Consider the following 21,537-nt stretch of genomic DNA (forward strand, 5'->3'; position numbering starts at 1 on the left):
CACAATGTTCATCGTAGTGTTTGGCCGTTGGCGTATGGGCGCGCTCGTGCCTGTGCTCCTTGCTCGGATCTGGGATAGGCTAGGAACCTCGCTAGAATCCAAGCTGCCGTGGCCAATCATGTACCGGCCACGAACCTTTCCTCCTCCCGCCCTCATGACGACTTCTCCATCAATGTCGTGGGTGGCGGGATCATACTCTGGCCCATATACCTCCTTTGCCGTCTCTATGTACTGAGTGAGGCGTGCGTGGACGGAGGGGTTGCTGTACGACGAAGCGGGGGCAACTGGGTCATAGCGAGCGGCTGTCGAGTACTTGTTCTGGTGCCCCATAGCATACGCCTGGAAGTTGGTAATTTGCTCACCACCATGTGCATTCGACTGAAAAAGAAATAACACAATGATTATAAGTAATGCCAAATTAAGCATTAGGACAAAAAATGGATTCAACTTACCCATTTAGCTTTCCATGCATCAAGGCCAAGACTGCCTTGATGGTGCGATGACCTTGCATCATGGCGCGCCGCTCCCTGCCTTGATTGTGCGCCTCCTGCCACTCAGGGTCAAACCACCTGTCCACCATCATCTCCCAGCACTGGATTTTCGTATTGCACCACCCCGGAGGAACCTACACGCCATCAAGCATGTGACATATAAGATCATATAAAGGTTACTTAATCTTAAGAAGGAAAATATTATTATTGTTGCACATTTACCTTCATGTATTCTTCCTTGGTCAGCGACATGGTTCTCGCTTGTTCCTTGGTCACCTTCCAAAAAAGGTACTGGGCGTGGTACGTCACGACGGCCTGGACACGACACTCGTAGTGCATGTCCTTTATGAGCTTTCCGCATGAGTTGTAAGCCACTTCGGAAGCTTGAGCCTCATATCCAGGCTCGCATCTATAGAAATCCTGCATAAAGACAGAATAAGCCAAATTATTAATATTTAAAAAATATGCAGTGATTGTGATGTATTGAGGAGCATAAGCTTATATGAAGACTTACCCATAGCTCCGTGCACACTCGTACCGCCTTGTTATCAAAAAGCCTGCCCCTACGATCCAAGACGTCGCGGGCGGCGGTGTAGTGCTCAATTGTGTAGGCTGGCTCATTTTTCCCGGCATGTAGAACAATGCCAGGAAAGTGGTGCCTACACAAAATCCCCAGAATGCCATTGGCCTTGCGACTGTGGAAACCGTCTTGCACAATGGTGAAAGACTTGCACAAGTGATGAAGAGTAATTATTAGTTGACTATAAGAAATGATAAAGTATGAATAACATAAATAATTAATTACCTTGCACCAGTCGGCCGAAGCACCGGAAGCCTATCAGCAGGCATCCCTCGCTGCGGGAGACGCGAGGGACCTCTCAAGTAGATAACCGGGTTACCGGAAGAAGAGGAGCCTCCCCCCGCCGAACCAGAAGCGGTGCCGTCTGCCGCCTCCCCCTCGTCCTCATCATCCTCGCCGTCCTCCTCCTCCTCATCCACCTCCTGCTACTGCTCCTCCTCCTCCTGCTCCTCCTCCTCCTCCTGCTCCTCCTCCTCCTCGTCCTCCTCGTCCTCCTCATCCTCGTCCTGAGGTGGTGGGGACGGCTCACGACGACGTGGTCGTCCTCGTCGTCCTCCGCCGCCTCCTCCTGATCCTCCTGCTTTACCTTTTCCTTTGCCTCCTCCTCCTGATCCTCCTGCTGCACCTTTACCTTTGCCTCCACCCTTCAACAACCCAGCCGTTTGTTGGTACACCGCCTGTAACTTCCTCATACCGCTGCCGCCCACCATCTTTATTCTCGCACCTACAAAAATGAGACAAAAAAATAGTTAGAAATAAATGAAACATAAATAAGACATAATTATAAAGAAATGCAAAGTAAATAAAACATAATTAGAAGGTAATGTAGCATTACATGTATTAGAAATATTCTTCATGATCCAGATTAGCTGGATCATAAGAGGGGTCATCACTATCATACATCTCGATAAGATCTGCTCCGTCCGAAGGAAGAATGTTGGCGTAATTGTCATCGCCTATATGTAATCGTCGAAGTAATTCTATGTCCTTTGCATTTTCAACCTCATCTCCATCGTCGTCTTCAACAACTCTTTCATAATTTATGTCCATTCCGATCGGGTCGGTTAAGTCTAATGTAAAAGACCCTTCTAGCCCCTCTTCTTGAAAGAACTCTCCGGCATATGTGTTTGGGTCAAAGACGTAGTCATCATCATTTGGCATAGGTAGTTTACCATGTGGTGATACCTTGTTCACAACATACCAACCTTTAAGATGCTCTTTGGTTTGGCATGGGTATGGAAGATAATAAACTTGTGTGGCCTGTTGAGCCACGACATAGACATCTTCTCCTGGTAACTCACAATCCTAACGAATTTCAACTAGACCAAGATTCGGTGTCTTTCTCGTTACTGCAGGATCAAACCAATGACATTTGAATATGACAGGATTAAGAGGTTTCCAGCCATCGAATGAGAGTTCGTAGATTTCTTCGACTCGACCATAATAATCCACCTCATCATCGCCGCGCGTGAAAACTCCACTATTTGTGGTTGTTCGATTAGGCCGACATTGCTCGTGCATTGTTGTGTGAAATCGATAGCCATTGACATCATAAGCGGAAAATGTCCTGACTCTATATGCAAAACCATCGGCAACCTGTCTCAACTCGGCACTCATGGATTCATCATTTTGGGCCTTTTGTTGGAACCACGAAATAAAATCGGGTGCTCTACTTCCCGCTCCCTTTTTAAGAAGGGACTCAGATTCCTGAGCAGTAGGTTCCCTTGATAGATGCCAGAATTCATGAAGAAATTCCCTGTACCAACGAGGAACAAGGGGTTTTAGGGCAGAATATTGACTACTCGAAAACAAGTTTGTTGAGAATAGTGACTTACCCTATGTATGGTTGCACTTCGGTAAGGTTGGACAATACATAGAACATGATAATGCGCCACTCATCATGCCTCAAAGTCTTCTGGGTCCAATCACTTGCACTCCCGAGTTGCCCGCAAAAAAGGCTAAGATTGGATTTATTTTCGCCAACATTATAACGCAGTTGACGATTATGTACACTGGGAAGGTTGTCACCATAGTACTTTGTTGTGAAGTTTGACACCTCCTCTAAAATCGATGCCTCTGCGATGGAAGCTTCAATCTTGCATTTATTTCTACATTTCTTTCTAACAACCTTTAGGGTTCTCTCAACAAAATAGCACCGACGAAACTGCACAGGTCCCCCCATTCGTGCCTCATACGGGAGATGCAAAATCAAATGTTGCATCGGATTGAAGAAGCCTGGTGGGAAGATCTTCTCCAGCTTACAGAGCAACAGAGGTGCCATTTTTTCTAGGTCTTTAACCACGGACCGAGATAACTCCTTAGCACAAAGCTGTCGGAAGAAATTACTCAATTTTGCAAGCACTTGCCACACATGATCTGGGACATAGCCTCGTACCATCACCGGAAGAAGCCGTTCAATCCAAATGTGGTAGTCATGACTCTTAAGCCCATTGATTCGCATAGTTGACAAGTTCACTCCCCTTCTCAGATTCGCTGCGTACCCATCAGGAAACATTAAGTTTTGGAACCATTCCAGTACTTCTCTCCTTTGAGGCCTGGTCAACATGTAATCAGCTGGAGGTCGTCTCCAAGTCTTGCCTGCTCTAGGAGGCCGCATTTCTTGATTTGGTCTGTCGCATATTGCTGCCAAATCGATTCTAGCCTTCACGTTATCTTTTGACTTTTCTTTAATGTCCACGATTGTTCCCCAGAGTGCCTCGGCGATATTTTTTCAGTGTGCATTACATCAATGTTATGCGGAAGTAGCAGGTCCTGGTAGTAGGGGAGCCTCTCCAAGCCCGACTTATGTGTCCATGCATGTTCATGACCATATCCCACGAAACCACCACCTTCACTGACCTCAAGAGCATCTATCTGAGCACGAACCTCAACACCCGTCATCATCTCCGGTGGCGGGTCCGTAACTACCACACCTTTTGTAAAGTTCTTGATGTCTTGTCTAAATGGATGCTCAATTGGGAGGAATTGTCGATGTTTGTCAAATGAAGAATATTTGCCTCCCTTCTTCAACCAAATGAACCGAACCATGTTGGACATGGAAACTTCCCATGAACACACCAGCCGCAGAAAATCCCATACGCCAAGAAGTCATGCAGGGAGTAGTGGTACCAAACATGCATCGTGAAGTTGGTTTTTATAGCTCGATCAAATGTCAATACCCCTTCATCCCAAGATTTGATCAATTCATCGATCAGAGGCGCCATATACACACCCATATTATTCCATGACCAGGAATTATCAAAGACAAAAAAATGTTCTGCGCTTGAAAGCATACACCAGGGGGAAGATTGAGTGGTATAACAAACACGGGCCAACAAGTGTATGGGGCAACCATCATTCTATAAGGATTGAACCCATCTGTTGCAAAGGCAACACGTACATTACGAGCCTCTAGAGCTTTCTCATGATGAATACTATCAAAATGGGTCCATGCTTCACCATCCGAAGGATGTACCATCTTCTCAGGATTGTATCGACGTCCATGTTTGTGCCATGTCATCTGTTTCGCAGACTCCTCGGTCATGTATAGTCGTTGGAGCCTTGGTATGACGGGAAGGTACCGTAGGATTTTCACGGGAATCGAAAGCTGCTCTATACGACCATCCCCATGGTGTTGCTCCACGAATCTAGAGGTCCCACACTTTGGACAGTGCGTTGCTTCAGCGTGTTCTTCTCTAAATAAGATGCACCCATGCTCACAAGCATGTATCGGCTCATATGACATTTTAAGTGCACGAAGCAGTTTCTGCGACTCATACATGTTCTTTGGTAGAATGTGACCTTTCGGAAGTATGCTGCCAAACACTGTCAGCATAACATCGAATCCGACTCTACTCATGTTTAACTGCGACTTCAAGTCGATCAAACGTCCAATGGCATCTAGTTGAGATACATTTGTCTGCTCATGAAGCGGTTTCTGTGCAGCTTCTAACATGTCGTAATATGCCTTTGCAGTAGCCTTTGGCTCCTCATCCTCACTACGTCCTTCAATGAAGTTGCCATCATGAAAGTCATCTATCATGTCTGCCACTCCACCTTCATCTTCAAACTCCACGACCAGTTGTCTCACGACCTCATCTCTCATACGATCGAGTTCACCATGGAGAGTCCACCGGATGTAGCCTGGCATAAATCCATACTTGCAAAGATGTTTACCTATATCAGTCTTTGTTTGTCGAAGCTCGTTCTCACAGCTGCTGCAGGGACACCAAATTTTGCGAGCTCCTTTCACCGACCGAAATGCGGTTTCCAAAAAAGCATCGGTTTTCTTGATCCATTCATCGGTCCACTCTCCAAAACTTGAACGGCCATAGTACATCCACTCACGGTCATCCATCTTCTAACATATACATGATTAATATAAGACCACTTACATCTACAAGACAACCCTAAACCCTATCTAATAGGTAAAGATAGGTCCTAATCCCACCCGTCGATGTGTAGACGAGGCTAGTTTCCATGCTTTACTTCTATCCGAGACAAAATTTCGGCAGCACCTCCCCGCTGTTCTCCCGATACACGTCCTAGTAACGAGATTGTGTATCTGGAAAACAAGGAGGTGATGTCGAAACTCTGTCTCAGATAAGAGTAAAACATGGAAACTAAATTCGTCTACACATCGACGGGCTGTCCAAAATACGTGGACAATTCGAAATAGATATAGTTATACATATGCAAAGATCTACATATGTATAACCCTATCTATTTCGAACGGGAGATGCCTAACTAGGTTACGTGACCTATGACTAAGAGAAGGTAAAACGGATTATACCTTAGGTGGCGGTGGAGTAAGGATAGCGTGGCAGTGTCGGGTCGGTGCAGCGGCGAGCTAACGCGGTGCAGGCAGATCCACACCGGCAACAAAGACGAGGCAAGCCCTCGAGGGTGCTCCGGCTCGGCTCCCACGGGTTCTACACTGCAAAAAAGGCACAATATTGTCAAATAAAAATTTTGGCAGCACCTCCCCTACACGGTGAGGTATCCAAAACCTGCAAGAAACAACGGCTCGATGGTCGACAACCACATATACATATGCGACAAACAATACCAAATCATATGCACCTAGGCTCTTCTATTTCCTGCAGTTCGGCACAATGGCTGACATTCATGCTTCAAACAATACCAAACTATACTTCTATGCTATCATATTACGACTAGTGCGTAGGCCGACGATAGTATATACTTAGTGCGTAGGCCGACGATGGATGGGCGATGGCTCTTCTTTCTCCTCCTCCTGCTCCTCGGCTCTTCTGTCTCCTCCTCCTCTTTTCCTCAACTGTGGTCGAGGGGAGGGGCAGGGGGCTCCAGGGAGGTACCGCGTCGGGGGGAGGGCTTTGGTGGCCGGGAGACACCGAGGGGCGGCAACTGACTGGAGCAATGGGCCGGCCGGGTGGGACAGAGAACCTCGCCGGGGCTCGACGGCGTCGGGGGGGGGCGGTGCTCGCCGGGGCTCGCAGTCGTCGGGGAGGGGGCGGTGCTCGCCGGGGCTCGCCGGGCGGGTCGGGGCTCGCGGTTCACCGGCGGCTGAGGGTCAGGGTGGCGGCGGCGCGGGCCTCGCCGGGACTCGCCGGGGCGGGCGGGCACGGCCTCGTCGGGACTCGCCGGTGGGGCACAGGACTCGCCGGGGCCAGCGCGGGACTCGCTGGGCCTCGCGCGGGGATGGCCGGTGCCGGCGCGGGACTCGCCGGGGCGGCGGGCGACGGCGGCGCAGTGGGCGTGGCGGTGCGCACGGCGGGCGGGCGGGCGCGGTGCGGCTGGTGTGTGCGGGTGGGTGCGGGCGGGTGCGTTGGGTGGGTGAGTCTTGGGTGAGTTAAATACGGACTCTTTGCCGTGTGCCCGCGATCTGGCACACGGCAAAGAGTTTTTTATTTTTTTAATTACTTTGCCGTGCGCTGGCAGGGATAGCACACGGCAAATAGCTCTTTTATTTTTTTAGAATTTATTTATTTTTTGTTTTTAATTCCTTTGCCACCGTTTTTTTTGCAGAAATTTCGCCGTGTGGCTGTAATGGCAAGCACACGGCAAAGAATATTTTTTAATTTTTTTTGACTCGGTTTGCCGTGTGCCTGCTAGGGGCACACGGCAAAGATTTCTTTTTTTTTGTTTATTTTTCCATTCAGGCCTTGTTTAGTTCACAAAAAATTTCAAGATTCTCTGTCACATCGAATCTTTGGTCGCATACATGAAGTACCAAATATAAACGAAAATAAAAACTAATTACACAGTTTACTTGTAATTTGCGAGACGAATCTTTTGAACCTAGTTAGTGTGTGATTGGACAATAATTATCAAATACAACATGAGCGAAGAAGAAAATGAATGATTTGCTGAGATCGTACAGGGACTTCGCTGGCAGCAGTTTCTATTCAAACCTTCATTTCATGTAACTCAAGCTTCACTTGTAGCCTGCAGACAAGAGAGGAAGACAAGAAGACATCATCATTTCATGTAACTCAAACTTCACTGGTAGCCTGCAGACAAGAGAGGAAGACAAGAAAACATCATCATTTCATGTAGTAGAGCTATTTGAACTGTCATTTCATGTAGCTCAAACTTCATTAGATGCCGGCACACAAGAGAGGAAGACAAGAAAACATCGTCATTTCATGTAGTAGAGCTATGTAAACCGTCATTTCATGTAACTCAAACTTCACTTGTAGCCTGCAGACAAGAAGACATCGTCATTTCATGTAACTCAAACTTCACTGGTAGACTGCAGACAAGAGAGAAAGACAAAAAAACATCGTCATTTCATATAGTAGAGCTATTTGAACCTTCATTTCATGTAACTCAAACTTCACTGCTAGTCTGCAGACAAAAGAGAAAGACAAGAAAACATCGTCATTTCATGTAGTGGAGCTATTTGATCTGTCATTTCCTGTAGCTCAAACTTCACTAGATGCCGACACACAAGAGAGGAAGACAATAAAACATCGTCATTTCATGTAGTAGAGCTATGTAAACCGTCATTTCATGTAACTCAAACTTTACTTGTAGCCTACAGACAAGAGAGGAAGACAAGAAGACATCGTCATTTCATGTAACTCAAACTTCACTGGAAGCCTGTAAACAAGATAGGAAAACAAGAAAGGATCATCATTTCATGTAGTAGAGCTATGTAAACCATCATTTCATGTAGCTCAAACTTTACGGGCAGCCTGCAGACAAGAGAGGAAGACAAGAAAACATTGTCATTTCATGTAGTAGAGCTATTTGAACCATCATTTTATTTGAACCATCATTTTATGTAACTCAAACTTCACTTGTAGCCTGGAAACAAGAGAGGAAGACTTCATCACTGCTAAAGGTGCAATTTCATATCTAACCACTGATAGTTTTTGCTATCCTTCTTGCACAGCGGACGTGAATGGTAGGGCGTGCAACAAAAAGGTAGTAAATAATGGTGACGGGACATGGCATTGTGACAAATGCAACAAGAGCTTACCATATTGCGAGTTTAGATACTTTGCTGGCGTGCCAGATCCAGGACCACACTGGGGTCACCTATGCTACTGCATTCCAAGAGGCTGGTGTCGAGATGGTTGGCCACAGCGCCCTCGATCTCTACAACATTAGAGAAGAAGAAAATGACTGATTTGCTGAGATCGTACAGGGGCTTCGCTGGCAGCAGTTTCTATTCAAGCTGAAAGTCAAGGAGGAAGACCTATAACGATGAGTCGCGTGTCAAGTGCAACATTATTAGAGCGGAGAAGCTGGATCGAGCAAAAGAGAGTTCTTACATTATGGGTGTCATTTCATATAGTAGAGCTATGTAAACCATCTTTTCATGAATATATTACCAACTTTTTTAATATCATCTATTATTACACCATCAAAGCCCAACAACAACCACGATCATAGCTTGCACCACCTCAGGTCGGTCGCAAGTAGCATGAATGCAACCTAGATACATGTTGTTTCAATAGCGAGAGTTGGTGAGCCACTCTATTACAAGCTCACGTCAACACCATAACTCCCTATTCTAACCATCAAAGATTGTTTCTCATCCAAATTATCATCATGAGCGAGCTATAAACAATTTAACTTAAGACTAGAACATAAGATTAGATCAGAATTACAACTTGAAATAATAACTAAAGTCAAAGGAACACTAATTAACAAATAAATAAGAAAAAAAAATTATAGTTCGCCGTGAGCTATTTAGACGGCACACGGCGAAGACCGTCTTTGCCGTGTGCCCCAGACAAGCACACGGCAAAGATCCAAGGTTTGATGTGTGCCCCCAGTTGGCACACGGCAAAGAGTTGACGACAGCCAACGGTGGCTGACGGCGTCAGAATTTTGCCGTGAGCCCCGTGCTAGCACACGGCAAAGAGTGCATTCACCGTGTGTTTTATTTTCGCCGTGTGTTTTTCCTCGGCACACGGCAAATGTATTGACTTCACCGTGTGCTCTTCTGTTTAGCACACGGCGAAGGACGTAGACGCCGAGTGCTTAATGTTTGCCGTGTGCTGGGCTGGGTGGCACACGGCAAATCGGCTCTTTGCCGTGTGCCCGACGTATTGCACACGGCAAACCTACGGGCACACGGCAACGTCCGGTTTTCCGGTAGTGTGATCGTGATCTTGCACGCCTAAGATCACGACCGCCCCTAATCCGACTGACTCTACTAGAACAAAGATTATTAGATATCGTGCACAGGTTTAGCTAACTAACAAATCACCCCATAAACTTGATGCACATCTACGACCCCTAAAGCACTCCTGAGTTCTACAAACTTGACTCGCCCCAGCGCCTTCGTGAAGATATCGGCCAGCTGCTCCGCAGTCCCGACGTGATCAACCTCCACCTTTCCATCCTCAATGCATTCACGCAAGAAGTGATACCTTGTATCAATGTGCTTGCTACGATCGTGATGCACAGGATTCCTACTGAGCGTGATTGCATACATGTTATCCATGAGTAGCTTCACTGTCATCTCCTTTGTTCCTAGCATATCTAAAATCAATCGGCATAACCATATCCCTTGGCACGCTGCTGCTGCCCCTGCAACGTACTCGGCTTCACAAGAGGATAGCGCCATGATTTTCTGCTTCTGTGAAGCCCAGGTGACCAGACTTCCACCTAGAAAATAGCCAACACCTGAAGTGCTCTTCCTGTCCTCTACATCTCCTGCGAAGTCACTGTCGCTATAGCCCACTAGGACGGGTTTTAGCTCAGTTCCCCTCTCGTACTTGCAGCCATACCCCAAAGTTCCCTTCAGGTATCTAAGGATATGCTTGACTGCTGCCCAATGTTGCTTACCAGGAGCCTCCATGTAACGGCTAACCACACCCACTGCATATGCCAAATCTGGCCGGGTGTTTACCAGATACCTCAAACTCCCAATCAGACTTCTATACATTGTTGCATCCATGGCTTCCCCCTTCTTTTGCTTGCTGAGCTTCAAATGACACTCCATAGGCGTCTCACATGGATTGCAGCCACTCATACTGCTACCTCAAGGATCCTAGCAGCATATGAGCTTTGACAGAGAGTGACTCCATCCTCTCCTTGTGTTACCTCAATACCCAGATAGTAAGTTAACAGACCCAAGTCACTCATACTAAATTTCTTCTTCATCTCTGACTTGAAACTTCTGATATCACTCACACTAGGTCTCGAGATAATCAAATCATCCACGTACACTCCCACAAGCAAAAAGGAGCTCTTGCTGTCTCTTCTATAGACAGCATGATCCAACTTGCTTTTGACAAAACCCAGAGCAACCAGTTCACTGTCCAGCTTCGAATTCCACGCCCTTGGAGCTTGCTTTAACCCATAGAGTGCTTTTCTGAGCTTGAGAACTTTTGAGCCATCGCCTATTATGAAACCTGGAGGCTGTTACACGTACACAGTTTCAATGAGATCACCATTTAGGAAAGCCGATTTCACATCCATATGGTGAACTTCCCAGCCACCTTGAGCTGCTAATGCCAACAATACTCTTACGGTCTCTAACCTGGCTACCGGCGCAAAAACTTCATCAAAATCCACTCCATGTCGTTGAGCATACCCTTTTGCTACCAGACGTGCTTTATGCTTGACAACTTTACCGCTTGGATCTTTCTTGACCTTGAAAACCCATTTCAGGCCAATGGCTTTGTGCTTTGGTGGCAACACACTGACATCACAGGTGCGATTTGCCTCAATAGCCTGCATCTCTGACCGCATTGCTTCCCGCCAATGTTCTTCCGACATAGCCTCTCCGACAGTCCTCGGTTCTTCTGCCGTAGCTAGACAAATCCCGCTGTACTCGAATTCCTGCATTTCTTCTATGCTGTCAAGCAGATCAGAAATCGTTCGATACCTCAATGGCACGCCGTCAGAGCCAACTGATTCGTCCGAAGGTGGTGTCGCCCACTGTACCATCAGTCCTCCATGACTTGAGATCGGGGTGTGTGGTGACCCTGGAGCATCAGCCACACCACTGGAATTGATACAGCAGGCAAAACAGGCTCATTATCAACGCCTGGTCCTATTGTCGGACCATGAGCAGTAGCATCGTCATCATACCCCTGGACTGTGAACGTATCAGGAACCACTGCTAGTGCTGCTACCTCGTCTGTGCTGCCTGCTTTTCCTCCCCAATTCCATGGTCTCTCTTCATCAAAGACAAGATCACAAGAAACCATCAGTTGCTTCTTTACTGGATCGTAAATACGATACCCTTTTGTCCCAGGTTCATACCCAAGGAAGACACTTGGAATCGCTCTGTCAGTCAGCTTGCTCACCCCAGGTCCAACACGCTTCGCATATGCTGCACAACCGAAAGTTCAAAGGTGTTTAACCCCTGGCTTTTTACCAAACTACGCCTCGAAAGGAGTCTTTTCGCTCAGACTCTTGGTTGGGGATCTGTTTAGTATATAAACCGTAGTTTTGACTGCTTCGCCCCAGAACAGCGATGGCACATCCATGCTCACCTCGCCATTTCCACCACTGTTTGATTCCTCCTTTCTACGATGCCATTTTGTTGTGGAGAATACGGAGTAGTGGTGTTGTGCCTTATCCCATGCTCGCTGCAGAAGGCCATAAAAGCTCCCGAGTTGAACTCCCCGCCTCGGTCTGTTCGGACCGCCATCAGGCGATGACCTGATTCCAGCTCTACTGCTGCTTTGAACTTCTTCAGGTAGCCCAGTGCTTCGTCCTTTGTTGCCAGGAGTTCAAGCCACATGTACCGACTGAAGTCATCGACAATAAGAAGGAAATACGACTTCCCTCCTGGCGTGGCCGGTGTAATCTGTCCACACAGATCAGTGTGAACCAACTCCAGTCCTGCTGACGCACGGTAGGCCGAGATCTATGGAAACGGTGTCTGATGTTGTTTACCTAGCACACATCCATTACACACCTGTTCCGACTTCTTGATGATCGGTATCCCTTCCACCATCCCCTTTGTCCCAAGCTCTCACAGTGACCTGAAGTTAAGATGTCCAAACCGTGCGTGCCAGCGCCAAGCTACTTCGTCCATCTTTGATAACAGACACACAGGTGAAGTCAACTTCACCCTCATGACGTACAGACGATTCCTGCATTCTGCACGTATCACCACGGTCCTCCGTACTCCCGCCTGTTCTCGACCAAACACCTCCATTACACCTTTGTCGATTTCAACACGACTACCTCCTTCTTCTAGTTGCCATATACTCACAATGTTGCATCTGAGAGTGTTGACACCGTTTTTGGATACATATCTTTGGACGCGCATCTAAGAGTTAATGAGGCATAGATCAGCAGGCGAATAAAGTGGTGGCTGGTTGACAGAAGAGTTGCCGATGAAGATTGATAACGATGATGAAACCACAGAATGTGGCCAAGTCCAGGAGGAGTGATGGATTTATGCCGATGACTAATGTTGATGGTTGCCGATAACTACATAAGATGATTTGCGATGGATACAAAAGGAGGCGTAGGAATCGTCGATCGGATAGTGATGGTGTGCCGATCGGTTTTGGTGGATAGATTAATGTTTTCCATAGTTTTTAGAGTTTGCTTTGCGTACGGATTCCGTTCAATTTAGAATTTGAGTTCTAGTCGTGTCTGATTGTAACTCTTTTGGATAGGGTATAAATGTAGACCCCGTAGCAATGTAAGAAGATACACAATCAATCAAACAGAAGTTTTTACACATATTCTAGCATCTACTTTTTCGACGACTTCGTCACCCCGCATATTTTTCCTTTTACTTACGAGTTCTTACGGATTCTTCGAGTCAATCTCGACGAGTTCTTGAGTTCCGCGTGAATACCTCTTGGCCGTGACATCCGGGCGCATCGCTGTTGTCGGGACCAAAGTGTTCGAGTTACCATCTTTGTCGATTGTAAGGTCAAATCGGCTGGCACGCCTTAACATCAAATCGGGTATTAGCCCTTTGTGTTTGCAGATCGACTGTTGCACCAACACATCTTTTGGCACGCCCAGTGGGACCGAGATTCAATATCAAGATCAACATGTCGAACACCGATATGGAGAACGTCATCCCCGTGACGGAAGCCAATCTCAGAGATGAATGTTGACGGTCCATAAGTATCAAATTTAATCATCAAATAAACAAAGAAAAGGATCCAAATGCAATCGACATCCAGACTTAGGGTTTTATCTGACAGAATTCCATGAGTTTTGGTGTTTGTCTATTTCTGCAGGGGGTATCAGGAATTATGGAAGAAAGGCCCACACGTCGCGTTTACATAGAGATATTAACGTGCACCGCAATTATCCAACATCTAGAAGAGTCCAGAAGCCACGGGAACGAACGGGAGGCTGAGCGGACCCGTGGGCAGGGCGCCCGCCCTCCCCCCTTGGGCGCCCGCCCTGGCCTGAGGGCCAATCACGCTCCACCTCGCGGATCATGCTCCACCGACCTAAGGGATTAAGGAAAACCGTGCGATTAATGTCGGTTTGATCCGACGGTCCATATTCATTTGGAGGGACTATAAAAGCAGACCCCTGGCCCCTAGAGGAGAGCACATCTGAAACCCTAATTCAGTTATCCATCTCGGGAGAAGAAGCCTCTGATCAAGCCCTAGAGCCACCACATCAATAGATCTCTAGTTTAGCATAGCTACATAGGATTAGAACTAGAAGGAGTCAATTTTCGATTGGTTTTCGGATCTGTCAAGAGGATTCTTGGTAATTCCTCTACTGTTCTTCATTTGTTCATCATTGTTCTTCAATATTATGAATATGACTTTATTATACTTCAATATATTGATTATGACTTTGCTCTACTTGTTTATATTTGCAATTATATTGTTCTTAGTTTATCATAGTTATATGCTTGGCTTAGTTAGATTGGAATTATATACATGTTTAGGATCGTATAGCGTTTATCCATGTGTACAGTGGGTAAATGATAAGTATTGTGTAGGTACTAACGCTGACGACTTCTCTTGTGATACTGAGTGTACGCAGGGACTGAGACACAGGCGGAGGTCTGCAAGCAGAGAAGGAAGGAACCTCCGATCCTCCCGTGGCCGAGGATGGCAAAGGACGCGGCGGAGGGGATGAGCCTCCAGCGCGGCCAGGCTGAGGAACCTCCGACGAAGAAGCGTCGGAGGATCGGTGGCCGGGCGGAGGATTCGAGCCCTCGACAGGCTGAAGCCCTAGACAAGGGACACGTGCAGGGCTCGTAGTGTGAAATTACATGGATGACTTAGGGTCAGTAGACTGTAATGTAAGAATATGCTGGGATATTCCCCCACCGTACCGTCACGGGGCATTTCTATAATTGTCTTAGGTCGGTTTCTGAGCCCTATATAAGGGGAGTGATGCCGCCATTAAGAGAGAGAGAGAGCATTTACGGTTTTCACCTACTGTTGAGCCCACTGTTCACTGTTGCTTAGCCTCTCACGGCACCGTGTGAGAAGGTTCTTGATTCACCGTGTTGCTGGGGAGTGCAGTGCGCATTTTCCCAACACCGCAACATGCAACGCATAGTATTACTCCACAGACTATCCAAGCAGTTGCTGAAACCCAGTTTGGAGCATTTATCGGCATTTCAGATATATCACGGTACGAAATAAATTTCTTACTCCGCATACACTCACCCACTACCCGCAGAGACATGCTAACCAGAGGATACCTAAACATACTTCCCTTCAGCCTCAATCTAATACCATGGAACCCGGAATATGGCTCTGTTGCTACTCTAGCTTATCCACATTTATCAGCTTTATCCACATTTGACTACAACACTTCAGCACGTAATTCAGGCAAACCGCTCAAACAAGTCCAAATTAAGATATCTAATATTCCACCACATCTATGCAGCCGCACGACACTCGATGCATTGTTAAACAAAAGAGCAACAATAAGACAGATCACACTCAATACCACCGATTACACATACATTCTATCTGCGGAAACACACTGCTTCGATGAAATTCCGCTTACAGCAGCTATAGGTATCAGAAGAATGCTACAAGGTAGACTTCTACTCAATGTTTGGCCTATCTGGTACGAAAAAGTTGACATTACTGCCTCAACTCTAGGTAACTACGCCTTTTATGTGAATTTACCATCACAAGTTTAGTACTAAAATCGCAGAATATCTACATTTCTTATTCTCACAAACTAAACAAACAGGTTTTATAGAGCAGAACTACAACCCGCAGCCAGAAGATGAGGCAACTTCAGCATATGCACCACATAATGCAACTACCTCAGCATATGATTACCAAGGTAAAACACAACTATATTAAATCATTTATTATCACTCCATACATACACACATCGACAAATTATTCCACCACTCCACCTCGGGATATTTAAAAAATCTATCCTAACCTAAGGAAAACAAAACATACAGCCAAATTTATTGAAACCCTTCTTATCTTACCAGGTACTGAAGACTTCTCACCCGTACGAAACTCAAGCGACCACGAATGTGGCTGCGAATCAGACCGCAGCATGAAGTACTGATCATTTCTCCATCACATAAAACACGATGATAACGACCTCACGAACACCGCTTGATAAGTAATTGTAATATTTCTGTTCACCAGCTTATTGGTACCACTACTATTGGTATCCCATATACTAACGTTCTGAATGAAAACTACTGCAATCACCAATCGACACCCAACTGTTGTTCCATATTATCGGTACCACTACTGTTACTATCCCATATACTAACATTCTCAATGTATATATCTATTTCTCTTTATATTATTCAACAACCCACCATAATTGCCACTTTTGCGCGCATGGGCGCGCATATTCCACTAGTAGAGTTTACAATATTTTACATAATGTACCAATTCCACTAGTACTACTATGCATGCGGTTCACAATCTCTTTCTACTGGTGGTTTGGCGAACCGCCTACGCTGGTGGCATGTGGAAATAAATTTTTCCACAGACGCGCAACTGAGAACCTCGTGTAGAAATTAGATTTTCACAGGCGGTTGGCTAAGAGAACCGCCTTACGAAATCGGCTTTAAAAATAGAAAAAAAAGATTTAATCTTTGAGAAGTCCAAAGTTGTGCAATTTTTTGGCATAAAATTGTGCACTTTGCCATAAGTAGGATTTGAACTCAAGTTCCCACCCTCGCACAAAATCTCCTCTACCACTCCACCCAATACTCACTTATATATCTATATTAGAGTTTAGTTCCGCACATATTATCCTAAACCGAACATATATTTGATTATTTGAGGCCCTAAACAGATTCAAATGGAGAAGTTGTCAACTACAAAGTTTGATAACTTTTCAGGATCTACAACTTTTATATTGGTAGTTTCTTCATCCGAGGTCACTTATAAAATTTGAATTTCAATTTTGTGAGATTCAAACATAGTTTTTGATGACAAGATGATCTCAAATAAAAAAAATTCAACTATAAAGTTTCATAACTATTCGAGATCTACAACTTTCATTTTAGAAGTTTTTTCAAACGAGATCATTTGAAAAGCTTAAAAAAATTTAATTTCAAATTATTTCTACATGCGGTTTTCTTAAACAACCACCTGTGAACGGTTTTGTTAGAAAAACCGCCAGTAAGACGGTTTTTGAGTCGGACCCGCTGATATTTTTTCACAGGCATAGAGCTTTTATGTACTAGTGTTCATTGGAGCTACATACATAGAGAAACGGTCAAGTTAATTTGTAGCTCAGCACGCCGGACGGGATGGAAAGGCCAAAATGGTCCTCGTCAAGTTCAACGCCCCTTTGCCAAACAAAGTCAAACAAGACTGCACGATTCGTTTGCCAACCACGTCAAACAAGACTGCACGATTAGTTGCACTGCTTCTCTGTAGTCTGTAGTATGTATTCTGGACAAGTTGCCTGCCTGCCTATATATGTGCTGTTGCTCCATCCCTAATCACACAAACACTTCATCACTCTCAAGAGCAGCTAGCTACATACAGTTTACGGCTACATATATAGAAGTCTCTTTCTTGGCGCCACTCAAGCTCAATTTGTAAATCATGGCGTCCCAGGATATCAAGAGCCACCGTGCCGGTGCTGAGGTCATCACTGGAGACGCCGCATGTAGGAAGAAGTCTGTTGAGCTGCTGGAGGAGCTTGGCCTCCCCAAGGGCCTGTTTCCAATGGAGGATATCAAAGAGTTCGGGTACAACCGCGAGACAGGGTTCATGTGGCTGATACAGGGGAAGAAGAAGGTGGAGCACACATTCAAGAAGATCAAGCAGACGGTGTCCTATGCCACCGAAGTGACGGCGTTCGTCGAGAAAGGCAAGCTAAGGAAGATTACTGGCGTGAAGACCAAGGAGCTGATGCTCTGGCTCAGCGTCGTTGAGGTCTATGTTCCTGAGGCCTCGCTGGACAAGGTCACCTTCAAGACCGGCACAGGTCTGTCTGACACCTTCGATGCCCCTGCCTTTGCGCTCGGAGAGTAATCTAGTTCAAGTTCAAAGCACTATGTTGCTAGTGCTGCATGGCCGTGTGTATTTATCTCTTGTTTTGTAACTAATCATGTATGATGTATCGTGTGTGTGAGTTTGTATACTGTACTGTGGAGTATCTCGCAATTTTTTTGATTTCGTATATATTTCAATGAATTCTCGTTTTCCCGTCGTATATATAATCTCCGTGTTGGACAATTATACGACCTGGTTGAATCAGACGGACCATATAATAAGTTAATAAGACCTCGCACCCATGGAACTCTGACCAAACGCTCGCCCATCGAGCAGCATGGACGACGCGCCACCATCACCATGCACACCACGCTGGCTGCCGGAACTGACGGACATGGAAGAGATCCAATGTAAGCGCTGGTGCCACCTCGTCATCGATCCTGGCTTTCGGCTCCGATTTCACCAGTTCCATTACACGCCCCATGCTCAGGTTCATCATCTGTACAACCACGCACCTTCCACCACTACCCGCTTTCTTGCCTATCTCTTCATTTCATTTCCGCCCTTATGACGCCGGCTGCCAAAGCTCATGTGTCCTCTGAAAAATCCTCCCTAGCTAGACCACAATCGACTAGGCATGGCCACGACTGGCCACAGACAGCCAGTAGTCGGCTAGGGCGCGACAGCTTCAGCCAGCAGCAACTAGGCATGGCCAACCCAGGGTGGCTAGCAGCCAAGCTGTGGCTGGCCAGACAGGGCCAGCAATGGCAATGGCCCTCCTAGCAGGTGGTTGCGGCTAGCTGGAGGGCCTGAGGGTGACCAAAACAAGTGTAGGGCAAAGATCAAGGAGTGGAGCGATGAATTACCTCTTCCCTACTAAAAATAGTATATTAGGACAGTGTTTTGGAAACTATTGGAGACACTCTAAGTTAACCGCGCAACATTCTGTTGGTACATATAGACATATTATTTTGTATTATTAAATACAGTATTTACTTGCAAAAAAAAATACTTGTTGTAAGTATTAATTTCAGCAGTGGCAGAGCTTGATGAGGATTTGACGATTGTCCCAGTTGAGAATGAAAGTGTTAATTTTAGTATTTTCCTTTGAGAATGGAGCTCCTATGTCGATGTTGTAACATTATATTGCTCTTTGATGTTTTATTTGATTTCCGATTTTCTTATAAAATCAGAGGACGGCCAAATAAGTATCAAGAAAAAAATAGCAAATTTACTTATGCCACTAAGTTAATCGGCGATATATAAATAGAGTTATTATGGCTCACAGTGAACCAGTACACTGATTGGGAATTTAGAGTAGTGATTTGGACCCGGTTTTCAGTTAAACGGAGTTGTAGACTAAATTTAAATAAAAAGTTATAATGGTTGAAAAAATAACTAACAGTTTATTGAGAGAAATCGAACGGTGTAAAAATGAGGTACCAACTTAGCTACTCGTGTAGAGTTTAAACTAATTTACAAGTAGCTAGATACGTAGAGAAACGGTCAAGTTTGTTGTTCAGCACGCCGGACCTGAAAGCACACCACAATATGGTCCTCGTCAAGTTCAACGTCCTTTGCCAACCAAGTCAAACAAGACTGCATGTACGTCGTTGGCTTGCAGTCCTTCTCAGTCACTACAAGCTGCCTGCCTATTTATATACGTGTTGTTGCTCCATCTCCCATACACAAACACACCATCACTCTCCTAAGCAACCAGCTACAGTTACAACGACAGATTCTTTTCTTGGCGCTACTCACAGCTCGATTTGTAAACCATGGCGTCCCAGGCCATCGAGAGCCACCGTGCCGGTGCAGAGATTGTCACTGGGGATGCCGCATGCAGGAAGAAGTCCGTTGAACTGCTAGAGGAGCTCGGCCTCCCCAAGGGCCTGCTTCCAATGGAGGACATTCAGGAGTTTGGGTACAACCTTGTTACGGGTTTTTTGTAGTTGGTGCAGAGGAAGAAGAAGGTAGAGCACACCTTCAAGAAGATCAAGCAGACGGTGTCATATGCCGCTGAGGTCACGGCAATCGCCGAGAAGGGCAAGCTAGGGAAGATCACTGGCGTCAAGACCAAGGAGCTGATGCTCTGGCTCAGCGTTGTCGAGGTGTATGTTCCCGAGGCCTCACCGGAGAAGGTCACCTTCAAGACCGGTACCGGCCTCTCGGACACCTTTGATGCCACTGCCTTTGCGTTTGGAGAGTAATCAAGCAATATAATCAGCAAACTGGCTTGGTTAGCTTGTGAAACATATATATGCCAATCAAGCAAATTGGGTTGGTTCAGCTTTGGAACATATATATGCCAATCAAGCCATGTTATGTCAGTTCAAGTTCAAGTACGTTTGTATTTTCGAATATATTTGTCTTTTGTTTGTATAAACGGAAACATGTATGATGGATGCATCGGGTGCCAATAGTTTTCGAATATATCATCATGGAGTGTTTTCGAATTCGATTCGATATAGAATTCAGTGAAGAACTTTGTCAGTCAGACTCGTATTCCAATCGCATTGCAAATAAAGCCTTCCGGGATTTGAATTTCGGCATAAACCTTGGATCGGTCACGTATAAGGATGGGGACGGTGCTCCAAACAGGTATCCACGGTTCTTCTCTAGTGTAATTAAATGAACTAAATGAAAAAAATAAGAAAAAGTGTCTATGTAGTTTATTAAATTACACTAGAGAAAAATCGTGGGTATCCATTTGAATGGCTATCCCCATCTTTAGTCACGTTCAGTGACATGTGTCAGACTCATATTTCCATTTTTTCATCCCTTTCTATAATAGCACCCCACGGCCCGACACCCTACTGACCAAACCCTCGCCTCTGCACCGATCTGATCCACGGCCAGTGCCGAGCACCATGGCCGCGCCACTGCCACAAAGCCAGCCGCCGACACTGATGGACGAGCTCGTGGAAGAGATCCTGCTCCGCCTTCCGTCGGATGAAGCGGCACAGCTCGTCTGTGCCGCCCTGGTCTGCAAGCACTGGTGTCGTCTCGTCACAGATCCCGGCTTCCGGTGTCGATTCCGGCAGTTCCTCCGCACACCCTCCAGGCTTGGGCTCATCATCCGCCGCCTTTCACCAGCCACTACCACACCTCCTTCTTTCCCACCTCTTCCTCCTTCCTGTCTGATGCCAGCTACCACACTTAGTCTCCCCTGGACGCTCGGCATGGCCATACCCTCTTCTACTACAACCCCATCCGGAGTAACCCTGCAAGGAACGGGCTCAACGTTTGGACTCCGGCCACCGATGAGGTGCACAAGCTCTGGCTCCCTTGCTCTCTCTAGGCCTATTGGAACGCTACTTTGCTCTATGGAACACCGGGCTGCAACCACATGGAATGCCCATCAGATGGTCCCTTCACAGTGGTTTTGGTGGGAGGATATGTGTTCAGCATGTTCACTCATGCTTACGTCTACTCATCGGAGGCCGATGAGTGGAGCCAACCAACCTATACTAAGGATCCTAGTTATGTTTAGCAACATTGCACTTACAGTGCCCTTGTTACGAACACACTCTACTTCCCCCTAAGGTGCAATAGTGGGATCCTAGAGTACGATTTGGCCAAGGAAGAACTATCGGTCATCGGGCTATCGACGATATGCAAGGTG

General features: G+C 46.2%; 2 protein-coding genes and 1 pseudogene across 2 annotated transcripts; all 3 read left to right on the forward strand.

The window, feature by feature from the left end:
* LOC110431095 (PE-PGRS family protein PE_PGRS33-like) lies at positions 6,469-8,686 on the forward strand. The gene is made up of 4 exons (XM_021449791.1): positions 6,469-6,848; positions 8,089-8,156; positions 8,450-8,481; positions 8,573-8,686. The coding sequence occupies exons 1-4, from the start codon at positions 6,469-6,471 to the stop codon at positions 8,684-8,686; spliced, it is 594 nt and encodes a 197-aa protein (XP_021305466.1).
* LOC8073732 lies at positions 17,413-18,123 on the forward strand. The gene has a single exon (XM_002436825.2). It carries the CDS (start codon positions 17,520-17,522, stop codon positions 17,949-17,951), a length of 432 nt encoding a protein of 143 aa, XP_002436870.2. The 5' UTR covers positions 17,413-17,519; the 3' UTR covers positions 17,952-18,123.
* LOC8073733 lies at positions 19,616-20,332 on the forward strand (annotated as a pseudogene).

The sequence above is a fragment of the Sorghum bicolor genome, chromosome 10 (genome assembly GCF_000003195.3).
Source record: "Sorghum bicolor cultivar BTx623 chromosome 10, Sorghum_bicolor_NCBIv3, whole genome shotgun sequence".
Lineage (NCBI taxonomy): Eukaryota > Viridiplantae > Streptophyta > Magnoliopsida > Poales > Poaceae > Sorghum > Sorghum bicolor.